The 21,661-nt window shown below is 41.4% G+C and overlaps 1 protein-coding gene across 3 annotated transcripts in view; it reads right to left on the bottom strand.

Moving 5' to 3' along the window:
- Positions 1–4,137: 4,137 nt before the first annotated feature.
- The window catches only part of SPPL2B (signal peptide peptidase like 2B), a 34,510-nt gene continuing 16,986 nt past the window's right edge, over positions 4,138–21,661 (bottom strand). The window contains exons 9-15 of one of the 3 annotated variants that reach the window (XM_033082505.2): positions 20,679–20,760; positions 18,508–18,582; positions 18,308–18,370; positions 16,860–16,959; positions 15,814–15,891; positions 13,383–13,543; positions 4,138–11,799 (exon numbers count right to left, since the gene is read on the bottom strand). In XM_033082505.2, coding sequence (XP_032938396.1) covers positions 11,512–11,799; positions 13,383–13,543; positions 15,814–15,891; positions 16,860–16,959; positions 18,308–18,370; positions 18,508–18,582; positions 20,679–20,760 — 847 coding nt within the window. In that variant the 3' untranslated portion in view covers positions 4,138–11,511. Of the gene's footprint in view, positions 11,800–13,314; positions 13,544–15,813; positions 15,892–16,859; positions 16,960–18,307; positions 18,371–18,507; positions 18,583–20,678; positions 20,761–21,661 lie in introns of all 3 variants that reach the window. The other 2 variants (XM_033082507.2, XM_033082506.2) reach the window with 2 other exon arrangements.

Genomic DNA, 21,661 nt, shown 5'->3' with positions numbered 1-21,661 from the left:
CTGAGGGTGCTCATCTGGAGAAGAGAAAGATCCAGGGAGAGCTGAGAGCCCCTTGCAGGGCATAAAGGGGCTCCAGGAGAGCTGGAGAGGGACTGGGGACAAGGGATGGAGGGACAGGACACAGGGAATGGCTTCCACTGCCAGAGGGCAGGGCTAGATGGGATATTGGGCAGGAATTGTTCCCTGGGAGGGTGGGCAGGCCCTGGCACAGGGTGCCCAGAGCAGCTGTGGCTGCCCCTGGATCCTTGGAAATGTCCAAGGGCAGGGTGGACATTGGGGCTTGGAGCAGCCTGGGATAGTGGAAGGTGTCTCCACCTATGGCAGGGGCTGGAGCAAGATGGGTTTTGAGGTCCCTCTCAACCCAAACAATGATGGGATTCCATGAATAAGACTACTGCCCTAATCGCTGCATAGTAAGTGTTGTGGATGTTTTCACCAGCTTTAAAGAGCTCCTTACTGTAGCTGACATGACTTTAATAATGTAACAGAGTAAAGCTGATAGGGCCAAAGGAACCTCGTCAAGTTCAACAAGTCTGAAAAATTCTTCACTTGGAATCCCCATGCTACAGAGTCCATGAAGCTCCTTAACGTTCTCTGTCTATATTAGTGCAACCCCATGCTGTGAAGCAGACTGATGTAGGAAGGGGCAGCAGGCCAACTCCTGCTGCTCAGGTAGTGTTTCCTTGTAATCCTCCACACTAAAGAGGCCTTTCCCTGCTCCACACAGAGGAAAACATGGAACATTTGAATGGCTGGGCTGGATGACTGTGCATTGCAGACATACCTGACTCTAACATAACTTGCTCAGGAGCATCTGTTGGGAACAGGGTGATTCCTAGGAGCCACTGGAGACATATAGCACACTCTTCTGAAAGTTGCATCTTTTTCCAAGGAACTCTTCTAACTGAGACCAGAATACAGAGGTGATCTAGAGAGTCAAATCTGTCTTGGAGGTGAGACTGAGAAACCGTGAATATGGGAATTGTATTTAAATAGACAAAACAGAGATCACAATACTCTCTATGCCTTGTTAAAGTTCCCACAAGAAGAAAAACAGGACAGATTTGCAGTGTAGTCAGGTCCTAGGGTCCCCTAGGAACTCCCTAGTTAATCACCTGCGCAAGTCAGGCAATGAGCTGATTTGAAACATGGTAATTGACTGAATATATTAGCAAAAGCATATTTCAGCTGTTGGCACAGGAGCTCTCCAGGTGGGAATTTCAGCTTGCCCTGAAACCGACCTTCAGGCAGCACCTGTGCATAGAGCAATCCCTGCAATTAATTGAGCCATCATCCTGGGTGGAGAATGTGGAGAATTCAGCCCTTCCTTCCAGAGCTGCCTGAGGGCAGGCAGCCTGAGGGGTTTTGCTGCAAAACTGAGCAAGGCTACAGAGATAAGATCCTTGTGAATAGTCCACACAAACTGTCCCTGCAGACGCAGAAATGCTCACGTAGGACAGATCTTTAGCCAATGCACCAGGTAGTCAGGAGGGGCTTGGAATGTCAAGATCTTCACTAGTGATGGATCCGCATCCGTGGCACTGTGAGAACTGTGGGCTCCACAAGTGTTAGCAGGCCAGCAGTTCAGTCAACAGTTCCTGTTTGAATGGTGCCATTCCCCATCAGAGCATTACTTTTTGTCAAGACCTATAATATGGGCTTTTTACAAAAAAAAAACCAAAAACCAAACACTCCCCTGCAAAAAAGGGGAAAAAAAAAAGGAAATAAAAAAGAAGTAACAACCCCCCGCCCTGCAAACCAACCCAAACCCACAAAACCCCAAACAAATGCTCTATCTTTGCCTATTCAACAGATACACGGTACAAGAATATAAAGGTCACACCATTTGTTCATTAAGCTGATTCTCTTCCATCATAGAGATGTACATAAATCACATGCAGACGTAAATCTAGAACATCAGGCACTGTTTCAAATAATATGAGGTTTACAATACTTTAAGATGAGCTTTGTGGCCAGATTGTATCTTAATATTTACTACCCTCTATTTAAAATGAACCCAGTCTTTCTGGTTTTGAACCCACCTTTTCTGAAAGGAAGCAGCTGTCTCTTGGTTCCCTAGTGACAGCCCAGACAGAAAGGCTGTCTTGCTGCAGCTGGTTTATTTAAGGGGTGGGATTTTTTTGTGTGTGTGTGTTTGTTTGTTTACTTGTTTTTGTTTGTTTTTGTTGTTGTTTTTTAGAGTCAGATATCACAAGAAATTTCTCAATTTCCCTCTTCTCAGCTGTATTGTGCAATTAGAAGTGAAATGCAGGACATACTAAGCAGAAACACAGGGTAGAATTGTATCTGTTGTCAGTTTGTACCATTCCTGGATACACCCATGATTTGCCTTGTAATTCAATAGATATTCAGCATTTTTAGAAAAGGAACTGTTAGTAAACAACTTCATTCCCAAGCAACAACATTTCAACATGCAACAGAGTAGTCAAACACAATTTATCCATACAACTGATCACACGACTTTAAACGTCTGAGGAGGGCCTGGCACACGTGCCCAGAGCAGCTGTGGCTGCTCCTGGATCCCTGGAAGTGTCCCAGGCCAGGCTGGATGAGGCTTGGAGCAACCTGGGAAGATGCCAATGGCAGGGAGTGGGATGGGATGGGCTTTAAGGTCCTTCCAACCCAAACTGTTCTGGGATTCTGTCAGGGTTACAAAAGCCAGGGTAAGAGATTACTTGGGTGGATCATGTGATGTTTCTGGTATTGAGCAAGTTTTAAGAATTTTGCATGGAATCCAGCCCATGGTGGGAGCTGTACACAGTGATATTTAAATTCCAAAAGACATTTTATCACATCCTGGAGCAAACAATAAAAAGAGTGTTTCAAACTTAAGTGTGATATAAAATAGCAAAACTCAGTTCAAAAATTAAGTATCTTTATTTGACACTTTTTGAAAATTTTTACAGTTTTAAACTAAAACAGACTAAAGGAAATTCCAGTGATTTTAAAAAACAAAACAGAAGGAAAAAAAACCTACTGCAATTTGACTAGCTAACCAGTAATTTTCAAGTTTGTTTTCTTTCATTGTATCCATATACGCCTGAAACAGGCTTCATTATTCCACAGAAAATTCACTCTGCAGAAACCCTTGGGATATTTCTCATCTCTTTGTCTTAAGATTCTGCCATCCCTCTTAATTTTGAAATAGGGTTTTTTCCGTGTTACATCGCAGAAGGAAAGCTAATCTACATCTAGGCACTGGAAATCCTATGTATTACAATGTATTTACATATAAAAAAATATATATATTATGATGTGCTGTGCAATTGGATACAAGGCTGTAATTCAGCCAGAGGGAGGGCTGGTATCAAAACCATAAAGATCCATACAGACATAGGGTGGGAAAAGGCCACCCAGACTGAACTGAATATCTTACTATGGTAAGACGTACAGTTTTGAAAAAACAGAAATGTTTGCTAAAAATGTTTTTTTTACTACTTGGAAACAAACTTGCTTTTTTACTTGGTCTTCAAAATGGCTCTCTCCTAGTGTCAGCACACCAAGGGATCAGTAAGGTCACGGTTCTTCCTTACTACTTGCAAACAGTAACAGCAGAAAAAATATCTTGTACTATAGACAGAAAATACTTGTATCATAGACAAAAGTCACAGAATAACTGATTTATCTGTCCTTGCAGGTATCATGCAGTATGCACAATTTTGCAAGTCATCAAGTAGTAGCTTGTGTGAGGGGAGAGGGGTCCTCTTCCCATGGGGAACTGACAAGCCCACAATCAACTGCAACTGTGAACCTGATCTACATGGTGTATGCCATCGACAGACTGGATTGACAAGGGAAAGGAAATACAAGGTAGGAACCGAGGAATTGGGGAAGGACATTCATTTTACCTGTATCACTGACTACAACATACAGAGAACTACATTCCTCATTCTTCATGTCCCATCTGCACTTCATTTCATAGCTTGTTTGTTTGAAATTTTTTTTGTAGGAAAAATAACTGCAAGTAAGTTTTCATACCAGTTTCCTACACTGGCCAGCTTCCTTAGCTGTTCTTTTTTGGAGTGTGGGTTTTTATTCTCTCTAATTAAAAAAAAAAAAAAATTAAGGGACCAAACTGCATAGAAAAAAGATAATACATGGGACCAAGAGAAAATCTTTCCTTCAGTACCTGAAATGAGCTTAAAGTTTATTCTTTATGCGTACATATTCAGAGGTAAACAAGATGCATTTGCAAGTGCTAAAATTAACAATCTTTTAGTTTGCACTCTTCATAACAATACCCTATATACTACTATTTGAATACCATTACAAAGTCCTTCCACAAAGACACCAGACACTAAAGACTGTTCTACTGATAATGTTATCTCCAAGAATCAACTTCCTCTCTAAAAGCAGCTACTGTTCAAGCATCCAAGAAACGAGCATTTTAACCAAATGGGTCTTATCTTGTAAATAATCTTTATGCTGCTTGAAATTTTTGCATCCAGCCTCCCACCAATCCACACCCACAGCACTTCTGATGCAGTTTTAGTAAAGTAAAACTAGCAGGGGTCACAGGGGGCTCGGGGTTGCTGGTGGGTTATCAGACCCCAGTTCCTCCAGCCTTGAAGGAACATGGTCAGCAATGAGCAGAGCAACCATGGGCAGGGCTGTAAATCTGGATTTTTCTTAGGTTTTGCTTTCCTATGTTGCTAGGCTGAAAGTACCAGAGCTCATAGTTCCTGTCAGTGGCTTTAGGATCAAAGACGTTTAGTGTGTTCAGCCCTGTGAGGAACACAGCTTATGACCCAGGCCCCAGGCTGAGCATAGTGGCCAATTCCATTTCATGCCTTTCATACAACACCAGAAGTGTGTTGTGACACAAGAGATTCCTTCTTGCTCTCCAACAGTCATTGCTGACTGTGGGACTCTCTGAGGCTTGAGAGTCAAAAGGTCACTGGAGGAGATAAGTGGTAAAGTATGAGTTGAAGACAAACTGGTGACATGCTTCCCAGCACAGGCTGGCACTGCACTAACTGGCCATCAGAGGCTTGCTGACAACTTAGGGTCTGCTGTAACACCTCTGATAAACACTTTTGAAGTCTCCATTACTGATTATGAAAAAAGTAGATTACAACCCAAACCAAATTAAACTACACCACTGTGGGTTTTTACTTTGTCAAACTAAACCTGAACCACTGTTTTGAAGTTTTTGTTAAACATAAATCAGAACAACATCAGTCAGAGCAGAACAATAAAATTCTCTTCTGGTTCCTTGCTGGGGAAACCATGTAAAGGATTGTGCTCCTCCCCAAACATCACCAGCTCCCCACCATTCTGGTTCAAGGCTTGGATCCACAGTGCAGAAGTGCTGCAGGTTTGTGGCAATTTCATGACTTCAGATATATGTTTCAGATGAAAAGAGCTATTTCTAGCCATTTCAAACCTCTGGCTTAAGGAAGAAGTTACTGTATTGGAAACACCATCAGATATGACTCTTGTGTACCCCAAGGGTCAGGCTCTGGAAATCTCGCTGGCCTCACTGCCCTGACTGAAGAGGTTGTTGCTGCCCATGCAGCATCACGTTCTCAGGGCTGGAGATCTTCCAGCAGCACTTGACTGTGAGGACCTGGCTGTCAACAGGGCTCCTACCAGCCCAAGCCACCTATTTCTTTAGGAGTTATGATAAAATCTTAGAATCACAAAATGGTTTGGGTTGGAAGTGACCTTTATGATCATCTCATTCCAGCCTGTGCTATGGGCAGGGATGCCATCCACTAGATTCAGGTTGCTTAGGGCCACATCCAGCCTAGCCTTGAAATTTCAGGGATGGGGCATAAGCAGGTGATGAGCTGGTTTACTTTGAAACCATGTCAGCATATTTTCAGCTGACCAATATTTACACTGGAAGTCAGTTCACAACATGCAGTGCATGGCTGTCAGCTGGAAGCAGTTCCCAACTGAAAAAAAAACCTAGCTTGCAGATCATCTCAGAATTTCTCAGAGACAAACACCAGGATGAAGTTTGCCACATGGAGCTATTTCTGCATGTTGACATGCAGAAAAATATTATGAGAAAACTGGATAAACTGTAACAGTGGCTCCAAATAATCGGAGGAGCATGTGCACCTGTAACCCCTGGCTGTTGGACTCACCAAGGGCTTCTGGGAAACAGAACCAAGCCTGAGCCTCTGCATCACAGGAAGTTAAGTCCTCTGCTAGTTCCTGAAATTATAGATAATTGCATATAGTACACTAGTTCCCAATTCAAGAAAATCCAATTTAAATACATCACTTACCACTAATCTACAGATAGCAAAATGTAATCTTTCCTCCACATAACTTGAATATTTAACTTCAAAACTGGAAAAGGTAGAACCCTCACAGAAGAGCACATAATTGATAAATAGAAATGATAGAGAGGATCAGTGGAAGGAAATGCCACTGCCCAAAGGAAACTTCTGGTAGCACACAAAGCTGTCGTGCTCTGAAAATGTTCCAGGGTGCCAGAAGCAATTTAAGAAATTAAACATAGACAAAAAAGAAAAAATTAATGTGGATTCTTTCCAGATGATTTATCACTTCTAAGTAGCAGAAAACATAGGCTTTGTCTCACAAAAGCTGAACTGTCCATCACAGTCGTTACAGAACACCTTGACAGCATTCATGATACATAAATTGAGTACTCCAGGATAAACTTCATGCTATAACATAACTACACCCTGGAATCCTGACCCTTAGACTGTATCTGGACAGGCAGGCCAGGGCTTGTTGGCTGGCTCCAATTGCCAGTGGCATGAAATTACTCTGGTTGATGTGGTTCAATTCTCTTCTTGCAGAACCAAAGGAGCTCATGCACTGGCCACTGCCCTGTCCCACTGAGCCCTTCACCTGTCAGACACTCACAGATTTTCCTACCACCAGTGTCAAAATTTCCTTATTGCAATTTAAGTCTATTAATTCTAATGTCATCCCTACTTGAAAATGACAAATTGTTTTCCCAATTTGCAGCACCATTTCAGATTTCTGGGTATTTATCATGCACACAGAGTAAACTCTCATGGAGCAAACTCTTCCACTGGCTTTTTTATTCAGTGTCCCCCCATGCTTTCTGAGTCAACTTCAGTTTTTTCTTATCCTCCCTCTCTCCACCCTACCCAGCACCACTGGTAAAATCCTAAACTGAAAAGCTGTTAGGGCAGCTCTGTTCTTCATGTCCTGCCCCAGCTGGGAAACCACATGTGAGATTAAAATAACTGAAGATTTATTGTTCCTTTTTGATGATTTCTGGACCTCATTTGCCTGAACACACAGCCCTACATTCAGTTTAAAACATCAGAGATTATACTTGTCATGGAAAAAAGCAACATCTCTGCAGGCTTAGGATGAGTATTTCAATCTACTGGTATGTCTGTATTTCACATTTGTGTCAATGTGCTGTGTGCCACAAATTGATAACCATTAGTTGTATACATTGCTGCTTGGCCCACATATTCAGCCCACAGTACTACAAATAACACACCAAATAATGCAACTGTATACAGAATACTCTGGTTTGTTCATGGACAGTCCACGAAGTTGCTGTTAAAAAGAAGTATCATGGGCTTAACACCCTATACTGCCCATGTAGAGCAACAAACCAGAATCACACAAACAGCCATGGGGCTAAAGACAAGAACAAAAGTACTGGATCTTGCACTAAAACAGCACATGCATGCTTAAACTTCAAGGAAACACTGTTCTCAAATATCCAATACTGGTTGTTTTAAAGAGCTGCAGGTAAATTCACAGCATCTACCCAAGGCAGATTAATTAATCAATGGCTGCAGCCACAGTCTGCAAGCTCACAATGCTGTTATTTCAGCACAGGCTGCTGGCTGGGTTTTGTCTGGTTCCACAGTCAGCACCAGTTTCCAGCATTCTCAGAAGTCAACAGGCACTACCATGGTAGTCATGATCTGTTGCATGCATGAACAATGCATCCAACTGGGAATTTGGGAATGGAAAAACCAAAGCTGAAACACAGAAATGTGCATGGCTGAAAAACACTGTCAAGACATTTTTACCAACAGGCATACTGAGGAGTACTGTAAGAAAAGAGCATCCTCTGAAGGGAAAGCTTGACCAATTATCCAAGACCATAGAAAGTGTTCAAGAAATTTGGAAACAAAGAAGTTTTCTATGAAACATGTTAATAAACCTTTTGGAAAATAGGTTGTGCTGCAGATTTTCTGTTGTCTGGCATCTGCCCAAGTTTAGAGGAAACATTTTCGCAAGTGTAATTCTTACATATGTGGATGCACTTTTATAAGTGCCACTGGTAAAAACAGGATATATTTTCAAATCTATTATTTTGTGTTTATTTTTATATGTTTCATTTAGAATGTTCTTCATTTGTAACAAGAAAAATAAAATCCACAAAATTTAAAGAGGGTTTCAGATACTCTTCTCTTGTTGCCCCCAGTAAAGTCTTTCATATTCCATTCTACCTTTGGCTGCATTTGGGTAATCTTTCAGGAGGAAACAGACCAAACAGACCAAAACCAAACAGACAAACACTTGAGGAAGGAATCTGATCCTCAATATTGTGATCCAAAGAGTCAGGCTGTCGTTGGGGTTTTTGTATTTGTTTGGGGCTTTTTGACTAAAATAAATGCTTCCTCTGAACACATATAAGTTCTCAGGAACAGAACCCTTACTGAATTTCTAGACAGATAAGGTTTAGTATGTGAAAGACATAAACAAGAAGCCTATCAACATTGTTTTAACATTAATGTTATTTTAATTACTTTAAATATTAAAACTCAAATTTGGTGTGGAATGTGTATGTGAAATCATCAAATAAAATCAGTCAGTCATACTGAACTGATATGCATATTTTCCTATACAATATTAAGTTTTAAATTAAGCTGATCAGGGAGGTTTTTCAAAGATAAAAAAATACAGCCTTGGTTTTTGATGGAAGAGATTTAACTGATCAGTCCAAACAGTCACAGCCAAACTGGAGCACCAGGGTCACCTGACTTTTACAGTACTGAGATAGTAAAAATCTGTAAATTGTTGCCACTTCACACGCTGTAACTGGAGGTACTGCACTGAGAAGCTGTTGGTTTTTTTTCCCCCTGCAATCTTTGTTGTTTGGGAGAGAAAAAAGTTAAACTTAAAAACAGATGGAAATTCCCCAAAACCTGAGGTGAAGCAGACCTGTCCAGACTGCAACTGTGAAATGCCTAGTTCAGTGTGACCAGTTCTTCTGTTTTAATTGAGCTATGAACAATCTGAGAAATAAACTCTTTCCTAACCACACAAGAGAACAAATGTGAAAGTACACTTTCATGTAGGTTATAATACCTAATGCTTTGTCATGAGAAAGCTGCTGGCTTTTAAATATGTAGAAAGCTACTCCAAACAACATTCTGACTAAGAGATGATCAAGGCAAAAACCAACAGAACTTCGAATCAGTCTCCAACTTACCTTGCTATTTGTCAAGTTCATTATTTAAACACAAGATTACTTTCTTAATAACCATATTCACACAGTATTAAATGCCTTAAATTAAGGCATAATCCAGCTGACTGAAGTTTTCAGTAAAATGTTTCTGTTGCTTTTTATTAGTAATAACTGGTTCAGGTTACTGCTGGCCAAAGTAATGGTCCATTAAGAGGAGACTGAAAACCAGATCGCTTTAGTGCTATCTTCCTTTAGAGCAATTTGTAAATTAAATGTAGTGCTGGCCATTGGACTCAGGGAGCCTTCAAAAAACCTTCTTAATAAATCCTATCAGAGAACGTTCAAGGTTTTAAGCAAGAGCTGGTAAAACTCCGAAGGCAGTGTGGTTTTAGAGAAAGTTGCTCACATTCTAGGGAAAGAATGCTGCCACTGCCCACAGAAGCTTTCATCCAAAAAGCACAGGGCAAACTTGTGGAAGACCCAGCCAAAAAGACAATGGTTGATATTTAACTGACAGACTTGAAAAGAGAGCTCTTCAATTCAACATCCCAACTGGAGACTCTCAATTTAACAGTGATGCCTCTGACTGCATCACTGTGACAATACTTCTGTAAATGACATTTTGGGCTCTCAAATACTCAAGAGTATTTCTTCCATGCAATCTGGAATCATATCCAAGGATCCTATAATACTTCAATTTTCTCTTTCAGTTTTCATGTGAAGTGTTTGAGGCTTTCTGGAATTGTAACTTAAGTGCAGAACAGACTCCTCTGATAAAGCCAAATATACTTAGATGGAACAAGTAATACACAAATCCCATTGTCTTTCTATGTACAAAAGCTGATGCATAAAAGACTCAATCATGTTATACAGGAAAACACACAACTTCAGGAATACGAAGTATATGAAGCTACACCCCAAAATTTTTAAATTAATAAATTCCTTCACAATGTAGCAAGAGATACAAAATGATAGGTGAGCTCCCAGGCTCATTCCAGAACCTGACAGACTATGCTTTGGCTATTCTTGGGACAAAGACAAAACATGACTTAGGCAGTTTTAAGTGACTGAGCAGCAAGTAGCTTTTAAGTCACAACTGTCTCTAGCACCATATGTGCGTCATTTGAAATGAAAACACAGACTATTTTCTTCAGAATTAGAAATCACAATTATATTCCTTGAATGAACAACAAAAGAAGCTCAAAGCCCCAAACATAAGAATGTTTACGCTTTAACATTTTCCCAATGAAATTACTGCCTGTTAAGCTTAGTATAGTGCTACTACCTAATTTTTTTAAAATCTATTTGGCTTGTATTTTATTTCTAAACATTCCTAATATGCATTTGCTTCCAGGCAGCATTCTGTGACCAATCCTGTTTATTATTAGAGCCCTTAGAGTTCTCATGAATGCTTAGAAAGCTTCCTGGAGCTCTACTAACCCTGCCTTTTAAACTAAACTAGTATCCCAGGTACCTAGAAGTAAAAACAAAGACAACAAAGTTAAGAGATGCATTTAATGCACCATGGTAGCATAAAGCCTTTTGGAGTAATGGTAACTTAACCATTCTCTGCATTTCCTGAATGTCAGTTTATAATAATGCATTCCCTTATATAAACGGCTTTGACAAGTCAGGAGAAGTAAAGTAAATGGTGACAACAGGAAAGTGTCAAAAAGAAGAAGAGACCGTATTTCTCTCAAGTAAGCATTGTAGCACACTCATTCAATGCTTTTTCTGCATGTCAACCTACACCATGATAAAGCAGTGAAACAGCCACACAAGCACAGAGTACTGAGTAAATAAAGACTCTTGAGGCTACCCTGCTATAATGCAAATGGAACAAATGGTCAAAGGCATTCACTAACAAGTGATCATTGAAACCCACATATCAGAACTCCTGGAGAGCACCATATTTCAGAAAGATGTTTTAAGTATACAGCTGTACCGAAGCTGGAGACAGAACACTCCTTGTTGGATTTGATGATCAGATTCCTAGTGAGGTTCCTCAATGAAAGTAAACCCTACTAAACCAGTCCTAAATACATACTGGTTTTATATAGATATGTTCGTGAGGAAAGCAGGAGTTCTTATCACATCACTTATTCCAACTGGTTTTGTTCTGCATTTAGGCATTTGCTTTCAAGGTCATCCTTATTCTGAGCAGTTGGTTCCTCACTGTGGGCAACAGAGATTTCTGACTGGTCTGTCTTTGCGCTGGTATCAGCCAACTCCTCTTCAGCTGAGGCAGAGCTGTGCAGCTCCTTCACATGGAGGGTGGGATTGGTCATTTGTTCGGTGTCTTGTTGAGAAGCTGGTACACTGCTGTCTTTGGGAAGCTGAGGGCAGTTGACAGGAGCTATCACCATGGGAGGCTGAGGTAGATCTTTCTGTAAATGGAAGATCACAGTCAAAATGAAGTAAAACAATAATTACTGTGTCCAGTTATCTGAGGTAGTGGCCATACAAGATGCAGATTACAGTAATTTCACAACCATAAGGCGCACCGGACCATAAGGCGCACCCCTGGGGAGTTGGCAAAATTCACAACTTTGTAAATCATACAAGGCGCACCGGACTAAAGGGTGCACTTTATTTTTGCAGCGAGGCTCCACCCCCAGCTCACCCCGTGCATCTGCTGGCCGAGGCCCCGCCTCAACCCAGCAGCCACGGGCCCCCGGCCAGGCCTGTACGCAGCAGAGGCGGTGCCGCAGGCCCCCAGGCCCGCCTGTACTCAGCGGGGCCGGGGCATGGCCACCGCTGCTCTGTGCCGCCTCAATGGGGCCGGGGCACGCCTGCCGCTGCTCCGTGCCACCTCTCCGGGGTTGGGCTATGGCTGCTGCTGCTCCGCGCCGCCTCCCCGGGGCCGGGGTGTGCCTGCCGCCGCTCCGCCCCACCTCCACCTGGCAGCTGTGGCCCTGCCGGCTCCCCCCGTGGCTTGCAGCTCTCACTTTCGGGTAGGCAAATTTCTGAACTTTGTCCATCAAATAAGGCGCACCGGACTATAAGGCGCACTTCCGGGTTCGGGGGAAAATTTTAGTCAAAAGGGTGCGCCTCATAGTTGTGAAATTACTGTAAATGTCCATCAACTCTGTTATGATTGTCCAGCAGTAGACAGATGCATACAGTTATGCATTATTTGTGTTTTATAGAACACCAGGGAAATTTTTCCTTCCAGAAAAGTGTTTCCTTTCTGAGTGATTGATCCTCACCAGTTTCAGATATGCTCTGCTGATAAGGTAGCAACAGGCACTTGGTCCTTGGCTATCCCGTTCTGCCCACCTTTACTATCAGTGCACAAGAACTGGCAACTTTTACATAACATTTCAGATGATCTCGAATATTTCTCTAACAATAAAATTAATTTCTCTAGTGAAGTTTGCGAAGGTTATCACAAATAGTTGAATAATAAAATAAAACTCTCTGGGGGAACCTCTAGCTTGATAGGTTTGATCTTCTAATAAGTATTCAAAAACTAAAATCATACATCATGATAAAAATGATTTCTTTTTGAATCAAGTTAATTTCAGTTGCAGCACAGTGAAACAAAGTGATAATTTACTACACTGAACTACATTTCCACCTTCATAAACAGTAAGCTATGAAAAAATATGAAGAAAATATTTTAAGAGTATATTATGTTGTTCTACACCCCACATTTTATATAATATTGTAACTTTTTACTACTACTGGTACTTCCAAGAGAGATCAAAAAAGTAATATTTTGACACAATCAAGGATAGACAAGGTATACTTTACTTTTCACTACTCTGATTTAAGTGGCCATAAACATTGCAAATACCAGAACACCTCACTGAGGCCAAAAAAGTACGTAAAAAAGCAAACAATCAAGCAAAACCAAAATCTTTGTGTTTGTGTGATAATACTGCAATATTTTACTCAACTTTAATTCTAGTTAGGTTTTTATATTATTAGTATTTCCTGAAGACACTCATATCAAACTGGTATTCACCGCAAAGCCGCTGCCCGTCCAGAACATGGCAAGCTCCCTTCTCCAAAGGGCCACCACGAAGCTGGTGAGCAGAGTACAGGGCACCAGGTAGAGAAGAGCAGGCTGGCCCATCTGCATCAGTGCCAAGGCAACAAAGGTCACAAGAAGGCCTATGCCATATGCTGGAAGAAAACAAACCCAGCAAAAACCAGTTATTCACATATAGCTTCGCTCAAGCACAACTAATTAATTGGATAAAGGAGCATCCTTTAAAGGAACTTTTTCAAGCAATATGTAAAACATCTGCAGACGTTTTTCAGGTATCTTTAGAGAGAAGCATTATTTATACCATGTAAAACTGGAATACTACAGTTTTTCCATTGATAGTAACATGTGAAAGTAGTGAGATTGGCCTAGTCCATACTGTGCAACTAATTAACTACCTTAAGCAAAATAAATATATGAAATATTGTGCCTCATACTACATTTATGAATTCAGCAGATACAGACAAATATTTTGACCATTATAATGCACTTCTTGTTTGGGTTGGCTTTGGCTGTTTCTTACTAACCTGCCCCACAGTTAAAATAAAAGCCAGCCTGTTCTAGCGTATACGATTTTATTACTATTTAATTTCTGCATAAATGTGGTAAAATGTATTTAGTAGGAGAGAAGCAGCTTTGATCTCATAATGTAATTATTTTCAATTACATTTTCAAGACAATGAAGCTAATCCAACTGTTTCTTCAGATCCAGAGTCCAGATATTTTTCAGAAGGTCAAGAAAGACATTGAGTGGCTGCCCAGAGAAGGGAACGGAGCTGGGAAGGGTCTGAGAGTAGCAGCTGAGGGAGTTGGGGGGGCTTAGCCTGGAGAAAAGGAGGCTCAGGAGGAACCCTCTCACTCCCTGCAACTCCCTGACAGGAGGGTACAACGAGGTGGGCACAACCAGGTGGCTCCCAGGGAAGAAGGAGCAGGATGAGAGGAAATGGCCTCAAGTTCTGCCAGGGGAGGTTTAGACTGGATATCAGGCAGACCTTCCTCCCCAGAAGTGTTTTCCAGTCCTGGCACAGCTGCCCAGAGCAGTGGTGGAGTACCTATCCCTGCAGGGATTTAAAAGATGTGGCATCTGCGGACATGGTTAGAGGTGGCCATGGCAGTGCTGGGGGACTGGCTGGACTTGATGATCTCAGATCTTAGAATAATCAAAAACTCCTCACAATTCTGGAAAATGCTTTTGTGGGGAGGGGGCATATTCTGTTATTATTGAGAATTCCTTATATCTAATTAAAATATTTCTTATTTTTTCTTACTGTGAATAAAGTCCATTGCCTCACATCTTAAGTGCACACCTGTAGGAAAAGTCTCTGTCGTCTCTGCAGTCTCCAATTAGGTAGCTGTGGACAGCAACAGAATCTCCTCTTTGCTTTCTCTTCTCTTTACAACCCTGTGCTTCCAGTCTTCTGCCATCCTGATGGTCTCCACTGGATTTACTCCAGTATGTCAATGTCTGTGTGGCACCAGGGTTCCTGGTTAACTCAATCTTAAGTGACAAATTGGGAGGAATAATCACTCCTCTCATAACTGCTGACTCCATCTTGCTAATTCAGCCTTGTACATGGCTCATTCTTGGTGCTGCAATAGCACACTGCTGACTCTTTATCAATACATTTTCCTATTTCTGTAAGCACATTTTTAAAGTACTAGATAAGACAACAATTTTGTTTTACTATATATGAGAGACAATGATTTGGAACATCAATAAAAGTATCTCTCTACCCCTGTTAGAAGTATCCATGAATCTAGGTATTTTTTCAAAAGAATTTCTAAAAAAGTTGTTCATGACAATTTCTCATGAAATTTGCTGCAAGCATTAGAAGTCTTTGCTAGCAGAAGTACATTGTAAGAAGGACAACAGGAATCTGTCAGATCATATTCATCAGTAGTATTTAAGTTCATGGCACATAACTCTGTGGATTTTACAAACTAAAGAAGAAAATGGATCTAGAGATATTCTAGTCATCATAATGAAATTCCCTGCATCATAGGTTATGGATTTTTAGAATACACAAGTAATTAAGAACAAAGTCATAGAATGGTATCCCTGTACCTGAATTCTCATGCACAATCAAGTCAAAGATTCATGAATCAAGAAGCCACAATGAGTAACCGCACACATGTAAAGATACTGTAACTACAAGGGTAGACTGAGACTCTTGGCAGCCATGGTAACAAGAAGCTCCCCCTACCTATGGCATTCAAAAGAGCTCAGAGAAGCAACATTAGCTAGTTTGGTGATCAAAGATCCAGCCTTGAAAGCACTTTGCTAAATATTTCTGTTTAATAATAAAAGGAGGGAAAAGATAAAATCCCCAAACAATGCCATGCAAGACTGATGACATGCTTTTAGAGGGAGCCACTCCTGCAGGTCTTGTGTTCAGGTGGTACATACCTATTGTGCAGGCTACAAAATAGACTCTGGATGACTGCACCTGAATATCAAATCTATGGCAATAGGCTACCAGTAAGCCTAGGAAAAGAAAGAACAGTTACAATATGCTTTCAACCTAGTCCCACACTTCATGTTAAAAACAAAACCATCAAACCAGCTAGGAACTTTGAAGAATTTTTTTCCCCAAAAAACTTCCTTGGCACCCTGTGTTTAAGCACCATGACAACATATCCAGGAGGCTGCACAACTTACAAACCAGTTATTGGATGGCACAAGACCCACGTATTGGAAGCACTCCAAAAGTAAAATAAACAGCTACAAACTGCAGATCATAGATAAAAATGTCATCCCATCCCTACTAAACATTTGTGAAAATACAGTGTCCACAACAAAAGCAAGAGTAAGTTCAGCCCTTCAAGTTGGTACTGAAGACAGTAGAATTCTATGGTTAATGACTATGCCTGCTGCAGGCTGGAGGGAGGGGGGAGACTAATAGGGATGACAGAGTTCATATTTCCCAAAACACAAGAAAGTAAACAAATTATTTCTCAGAAGAAATCTGAAAGCCAGAATGTGAATAATTCTTTCACCTGCAGTGATGCCAGGAATAGTTCTACATACTATCTAAAATCAAATTTGAGAGAATGTGTGATAGAAACACGGGATGTAGTGTGACTAACAGTTAGGAAGTTTTGAGTCGTCAGGCATCTGTACTTAAACCATGTGCAAATGGACAAATGACTTCCTCTATCACCACACTATGAAAAATGCTTTATAGTATAGAATCAGTTGCTATGTCAACTCCTGCAATTTCTCATCACAACATTTGTTGACATCACTGCATGTGAAACTGAACCATAAGATAAATGTGCATTTTTCTTGTAAAAAAGGTGAATAGTGCACAAAAAAACCCCTATAACCCTATACGTGAAAATTTATCAGGTTTATTGTAATCAAATCAAACCTACCACTTGAAGCAGGTGTACAAGAGGAATAAACTAATATGACAATGCAACACGTAAAATTCTTAACATGCTAAACAATACCTGGAACTAAAATGTCTCCAAATCCTAGGAGAGAAAAAGGCCTGTCACAGAGAGCCAATGGTGAGGAATTCAGTCGTGGAACCTTCAGGACCATTGGGAGCTTGGAATGAGAGAGACATATGTCTGATGAAAAGCATAGTGACACTACCTACCAGAACTTGCTCCTGTTGAATTCAAACTGCAGGCTTAAAATACAGAAAATGTATCTTTTAACACATTAATTACACACAACATTACTCACAACTATTAAAATGCATTTAAGATGGAAGCGATGAAATACTTTCTCAATGCTATGTTAATTTCAAAGTCCTCACATACAATTGAGTATCAACTCTGCTTTAGCTGCAGGTATGTACAAAACATAGGTAAGCTGCTACAAGCATAAGAAATAATAATTTATACAGTTCATTCACCTGCGTGCAATGAAAGCCTCAAAGACAAAGACATGAATAATGTTAAAAAGTAATTTTTCAAATCACTTTAAAGATTCTTCCCTGTCTTTAGTGTTCCTACTTATTACATAATTTGCAATGTGAGGCACAGAATGCCACAGTCCATTGCAAACTTGTATTCTCTTTATTATAGTACATTAAAGAAACTTTATTTTCTTTATTCTTTTCTTATGTTAGTGCCAAAATAATTTTATATGCTTATATTTTCATTACTGTTTTATACAATTCATTCTATGTATAAAGTTGAATCCAAAGGGGTGCTAAAGGGGTACAGGAGAGAAAACAAAAGAAGTCAAGAAATTAGTATGGACTGTATGGATTGACCCATGTCCTGCAAATAACTATTTTATTTGCTATTTTCCCATGTAACACTATTACATTCATTGCTGAAATAGATCAAATGAATCCTTAAATTAACAAAACCAGGTTTTCCTACAGACTAATTGTTTTGTTTTGCTCACTATATCTCACTGTCTCCTACATCTCACACACTTTCCTCCCTGAGTCAGCCACATCTTGTAAGGTGTTCCTGCAATTGGCTGCTGTCCAACAGCGCAAACCCACTGAACACTGACTTCTGTTTTCTTCTGTCTCCAACTTGTGTTTCTCTCCTTTACCTATAGCCTCAGCTTTTCATAAAGCAAATGTCAAAAAAGGAAGACTGACTATGTTTTATCTCTTTAGGAAAACGTGCCTATGTTTAATTAGCAGCAAGTTAATATTTACAGATGTGGTCACGTTTTTGTGAAGCTGAGCTAACCAGCTTTCTTATATTGAAACCCTGTCAAAAAAAGATATAGGAAAACCACAGCTGCTGTAATGAACCACTATAAGTCTGCATTGCCCCTCTAGTATAAACATTCAGGAGCACTTATTCCCACATTAAGTTCTTTTCAGACTGGCATCTTAATTTCAGCTTTGTGGTCTTGAATTTTAGAGAAGTTAAAAGTGCAATAGTTGAAAGTTAGTGCCAGAGTTTCAGAAAACATGCAGTACCTTTTCATGAGTGGCAGAATCAGATGGACCTGCAGCCACCTCCACCATTATACTCTCCCCAGTCTAAAGAAAAAAAAAATGGGAAAATTGTAAATCAGCACTTCACTTAGCAGCTCTGGGATCATTTAGGAACACACACAGAAACAAGTCATTACACTTTGCTCTGTGGGTAGCAGGCAACAGAGAAGCACTTTACTTACCTTTGTTAGAAAGGGTGTGATAAATACAAAGAATACATCATACACAAAAAGAACCAGGAGGAGTAAGGTACAACCCTGAAAGAAGAGACAAGATACACTATGCATTAGCAAACAGTGAAGAAGTAATAATTAGAAGGCCATTCAAAGAAAAATTTAACGAAGATTGAATCAAGTACAGTAATTTCACGAGCATAACGTGCACCGAAGCATAAGCCGCACTTCCAGGTGTTGGAAATGTTTCATACTTTGTCCATACATAACGCGCACCAGCGTATAAGCCACACTTTCATTCGCGAGGACGCTCGTGCAACAAAGTACAGTAATTTCACAACCACAAGGCGCACTGGACTATAAGGCGCACCCGCCGGGAGCTGGCAAAATTCGCAACTTTGTAGATCATATAAGATGCACCGGACTATAGGGTGCACTTTTTTTTTTTGCAGTGAGGCTCCGCCCCCAGCTCCCCCCACGCGGTTGCCGGCGGAGGCCCTGCCTCCGCCCAGCAGCCATGGGCCCCTGGTCCGGCCTGCACGGGGCCGGGCTATGCCTATGGAGGGGCCGTCCCGCTGCATGGGGCTGAGGGGTGCCTGTAGAGGGGCTGCCCCACCTCCTCGGGGCCAGGGCGTGCCTCTGGAGGGGCCATCCCACCTCCACGGGGCCAGGTTGTGCCTGTGGGGGGGGCGGTCCCGCCTGCATGGGGCTGGGGCCTGCCTCTGGAGAGGCCATCCAGCCTGCACGGGGCCGGGGCGTGCCTCTGGAGGGGCCGTCCGGCCTCCACGGGGCCGGGGTGTGCCTCTGGAGGGGCCGTCCAGCTTCCATGGGGCCGGACTATGCCTGTGGGGGGCCGTCCTGCCTGCACGGGGCCGGGCTATGCCTCTGGAGGGGCCGTCTCACCTGTATGGGGCTGAGGCGCATCTGTGGAGGGGCCGTCTGCCTCCATGGGGCCAGGGCGTGCCCGCCACTCTGCCCCACCTCCACCTGGCAGCCGCAGCCCTGCCGACTTCCCCCACGGCTTGCAGCTCTCACTTCCAGGTAGGCAAATTTCTGTACTTTGTCCATCAGATAAGACGCACTGGACTATAAGGTGCACTTCCGGGTTCGGGGGAAAATTTTAGTCAAAAGGGTGCGCCTTATAGTAGTGAAATTACTGTAACCAATTTGTAACAATCACGCAGTGCCAGTGGGAGCCCCCGCCTTCCCCCAAGCTGTGCTGCTGGTGGGAGGGAGCCCAGCCTGCCTTCCCCCACACTGCTGGCAGGAGCCCGCCTCCCCTGCTGTGTAACAGAGTAACTAATTTGTAACAATCGATCGATCGCGGGTTTTACTGGCAGGTGCTCAATTCACGAGCTCGGCTCAGCCTGTGGTTGGCAAATTTCAGAACTTTGTCCATGTATTGGACGGTCCGGAGTATAAGCTGCACTGTTGGGTTGGGACCAAAATTTTAGCCAAAAGGGTGTAGCTTATACATGTGAAATTACTGTAATTAATGTATTTTTCTCAATTCCTAAATATTTTAGATGGAGGACTCTAAATGTTCTTGCATGCACCATATAAAAGAAAGCAACTCTTAAACACAAAATGACATGTTAGTACCCAAAATTTTTTACCATGTAAAATCTGGAAATGTTCCCATTTCAATTTGCTGGGAAATATGAAGAAGCTCTGCATCAAGAGGATGCCAGGCATAGTTTGATACACTATACACCCCTTTACTATCAGTATCTATAAATTTATAGGTGAAGATAATTTGAAACAAGAGTTTGAAGACCTGCTTAACGGACAACTAAATGAATAATGCTGATTTTTGTCTCAGGATACTGACTAAGGTCAGAAAGATTTGAAAAAAAACACTAGATTGATGCACTAGTTGTATGTCAACTTGAAAAACAAAACCAAACCAATCAAAACAAAACAAACAAAAAAAACCCCAACAAAATACCCAAATACCAAATGCATAAATAAATGAGTGGTGTATGATTTACTTGTCAACACTCTACAGAATCTACAGAATAATCACATGCCACTCATTGGTCTTCATTATACTCATTGCATCCCTTTTTTCCATGCTACATATAAATGAAAGTGCATTTCCAAGGCAATATGCTCCATTATAAGTGACTCCTCTATTCAAACACAACTTTTTCTCTTTAACTTCTGTTTAACTTTCATACCTTAAATGTAGGCAGGCGAATTGTTTTCAACATGTAGAGACAGAAAGCAATTCCTAAAGCATCTTGCAGAACCCAGGCCCACCTTAAAAAGAGGAGAGCAATATTTTTGCAGGAAACAGCAGAATAAGCAGACCGAGCCTTGTCCTCACTTAGGACCTCTTGGGACAAAAAAACCACTTTATTCAAAGTACTTGCTTGAAATTGACATTGTTGTCAGCATGAATTTACAAATGGGAAGTTGCTCTTCATCAGCCTGATAACCTTTCACACAGAAGTGCCTGGGAGATGAGGGAAGAACTGTGCAATAGTGTCTATCTAGACTCAGTAAGGCTTTCCACTGACAATCTTCCATAAAATTCTCACAGAAATTGATGAAGTACAAGCTGAATGAGCAGTGAGGTAGACTGAAAACTGGCTGAATGAGGTCAGTGGACACCAAAATGGGAAGTGCTGGGGTCCTATGTATCGTGTATAGGTCTGCACTCTTGTGTGCTGAGGCAAATTTACAGCTGGGCCTGTTTTGTAATTGTGTTTTGCAAGTTGAGTATACAAGTGCTCTTTGCTTTACTCTCAACTGCTAGAGTCAAAGAGAAGTAGGATCTGAGATAAACAACACTGAAGTTTTCCAAAAATTGCTATGGTACAGGTACAATGAGAGATGATGCTGTTGGATCAATACCTGTGTACTTGCTGATGGAGCTTTGTTCAGGGACACTCAGGCCCACTCCAGCTCTGGGGCAGAAAATGGATTTCCTAGCCCTAAATATTGCAGGCTGGAACATCTCTATAGTACTGCTGTATGTCTCAGTCTGGCACTTATCTCTCTAAATGGTTTTTCAGAGTTGATGATTCCTGGATTTGAGTTCCGTCATTGGATGATCCACATAGAACACAGACCCCACAAAAGTAGTACAGTAACGTGCATTCAAAGTACAAGTCAGACATCTTTGGTATCACCATCAGGAACACAAGCCAGATTTCAG

Source organism: Catharus ustulatus, chromosome 29 (assembly GCF_009819885.2).
Source record: "Catharus ustulatus isolate bCatUst1 chromosome 29, bCatUst1.pri.v2, whole genome shotgun sequence".
In the NCBI taxonomy this organism is placed as follows: Eukaryota; Metazoa; Chordata; class Aves; order Passeriformes; family Turdidae; genus Catharus; species Catharus ustulatus.
This window is presented reverse-complemented; position numbering and strand designations above follow the sequence as displayed.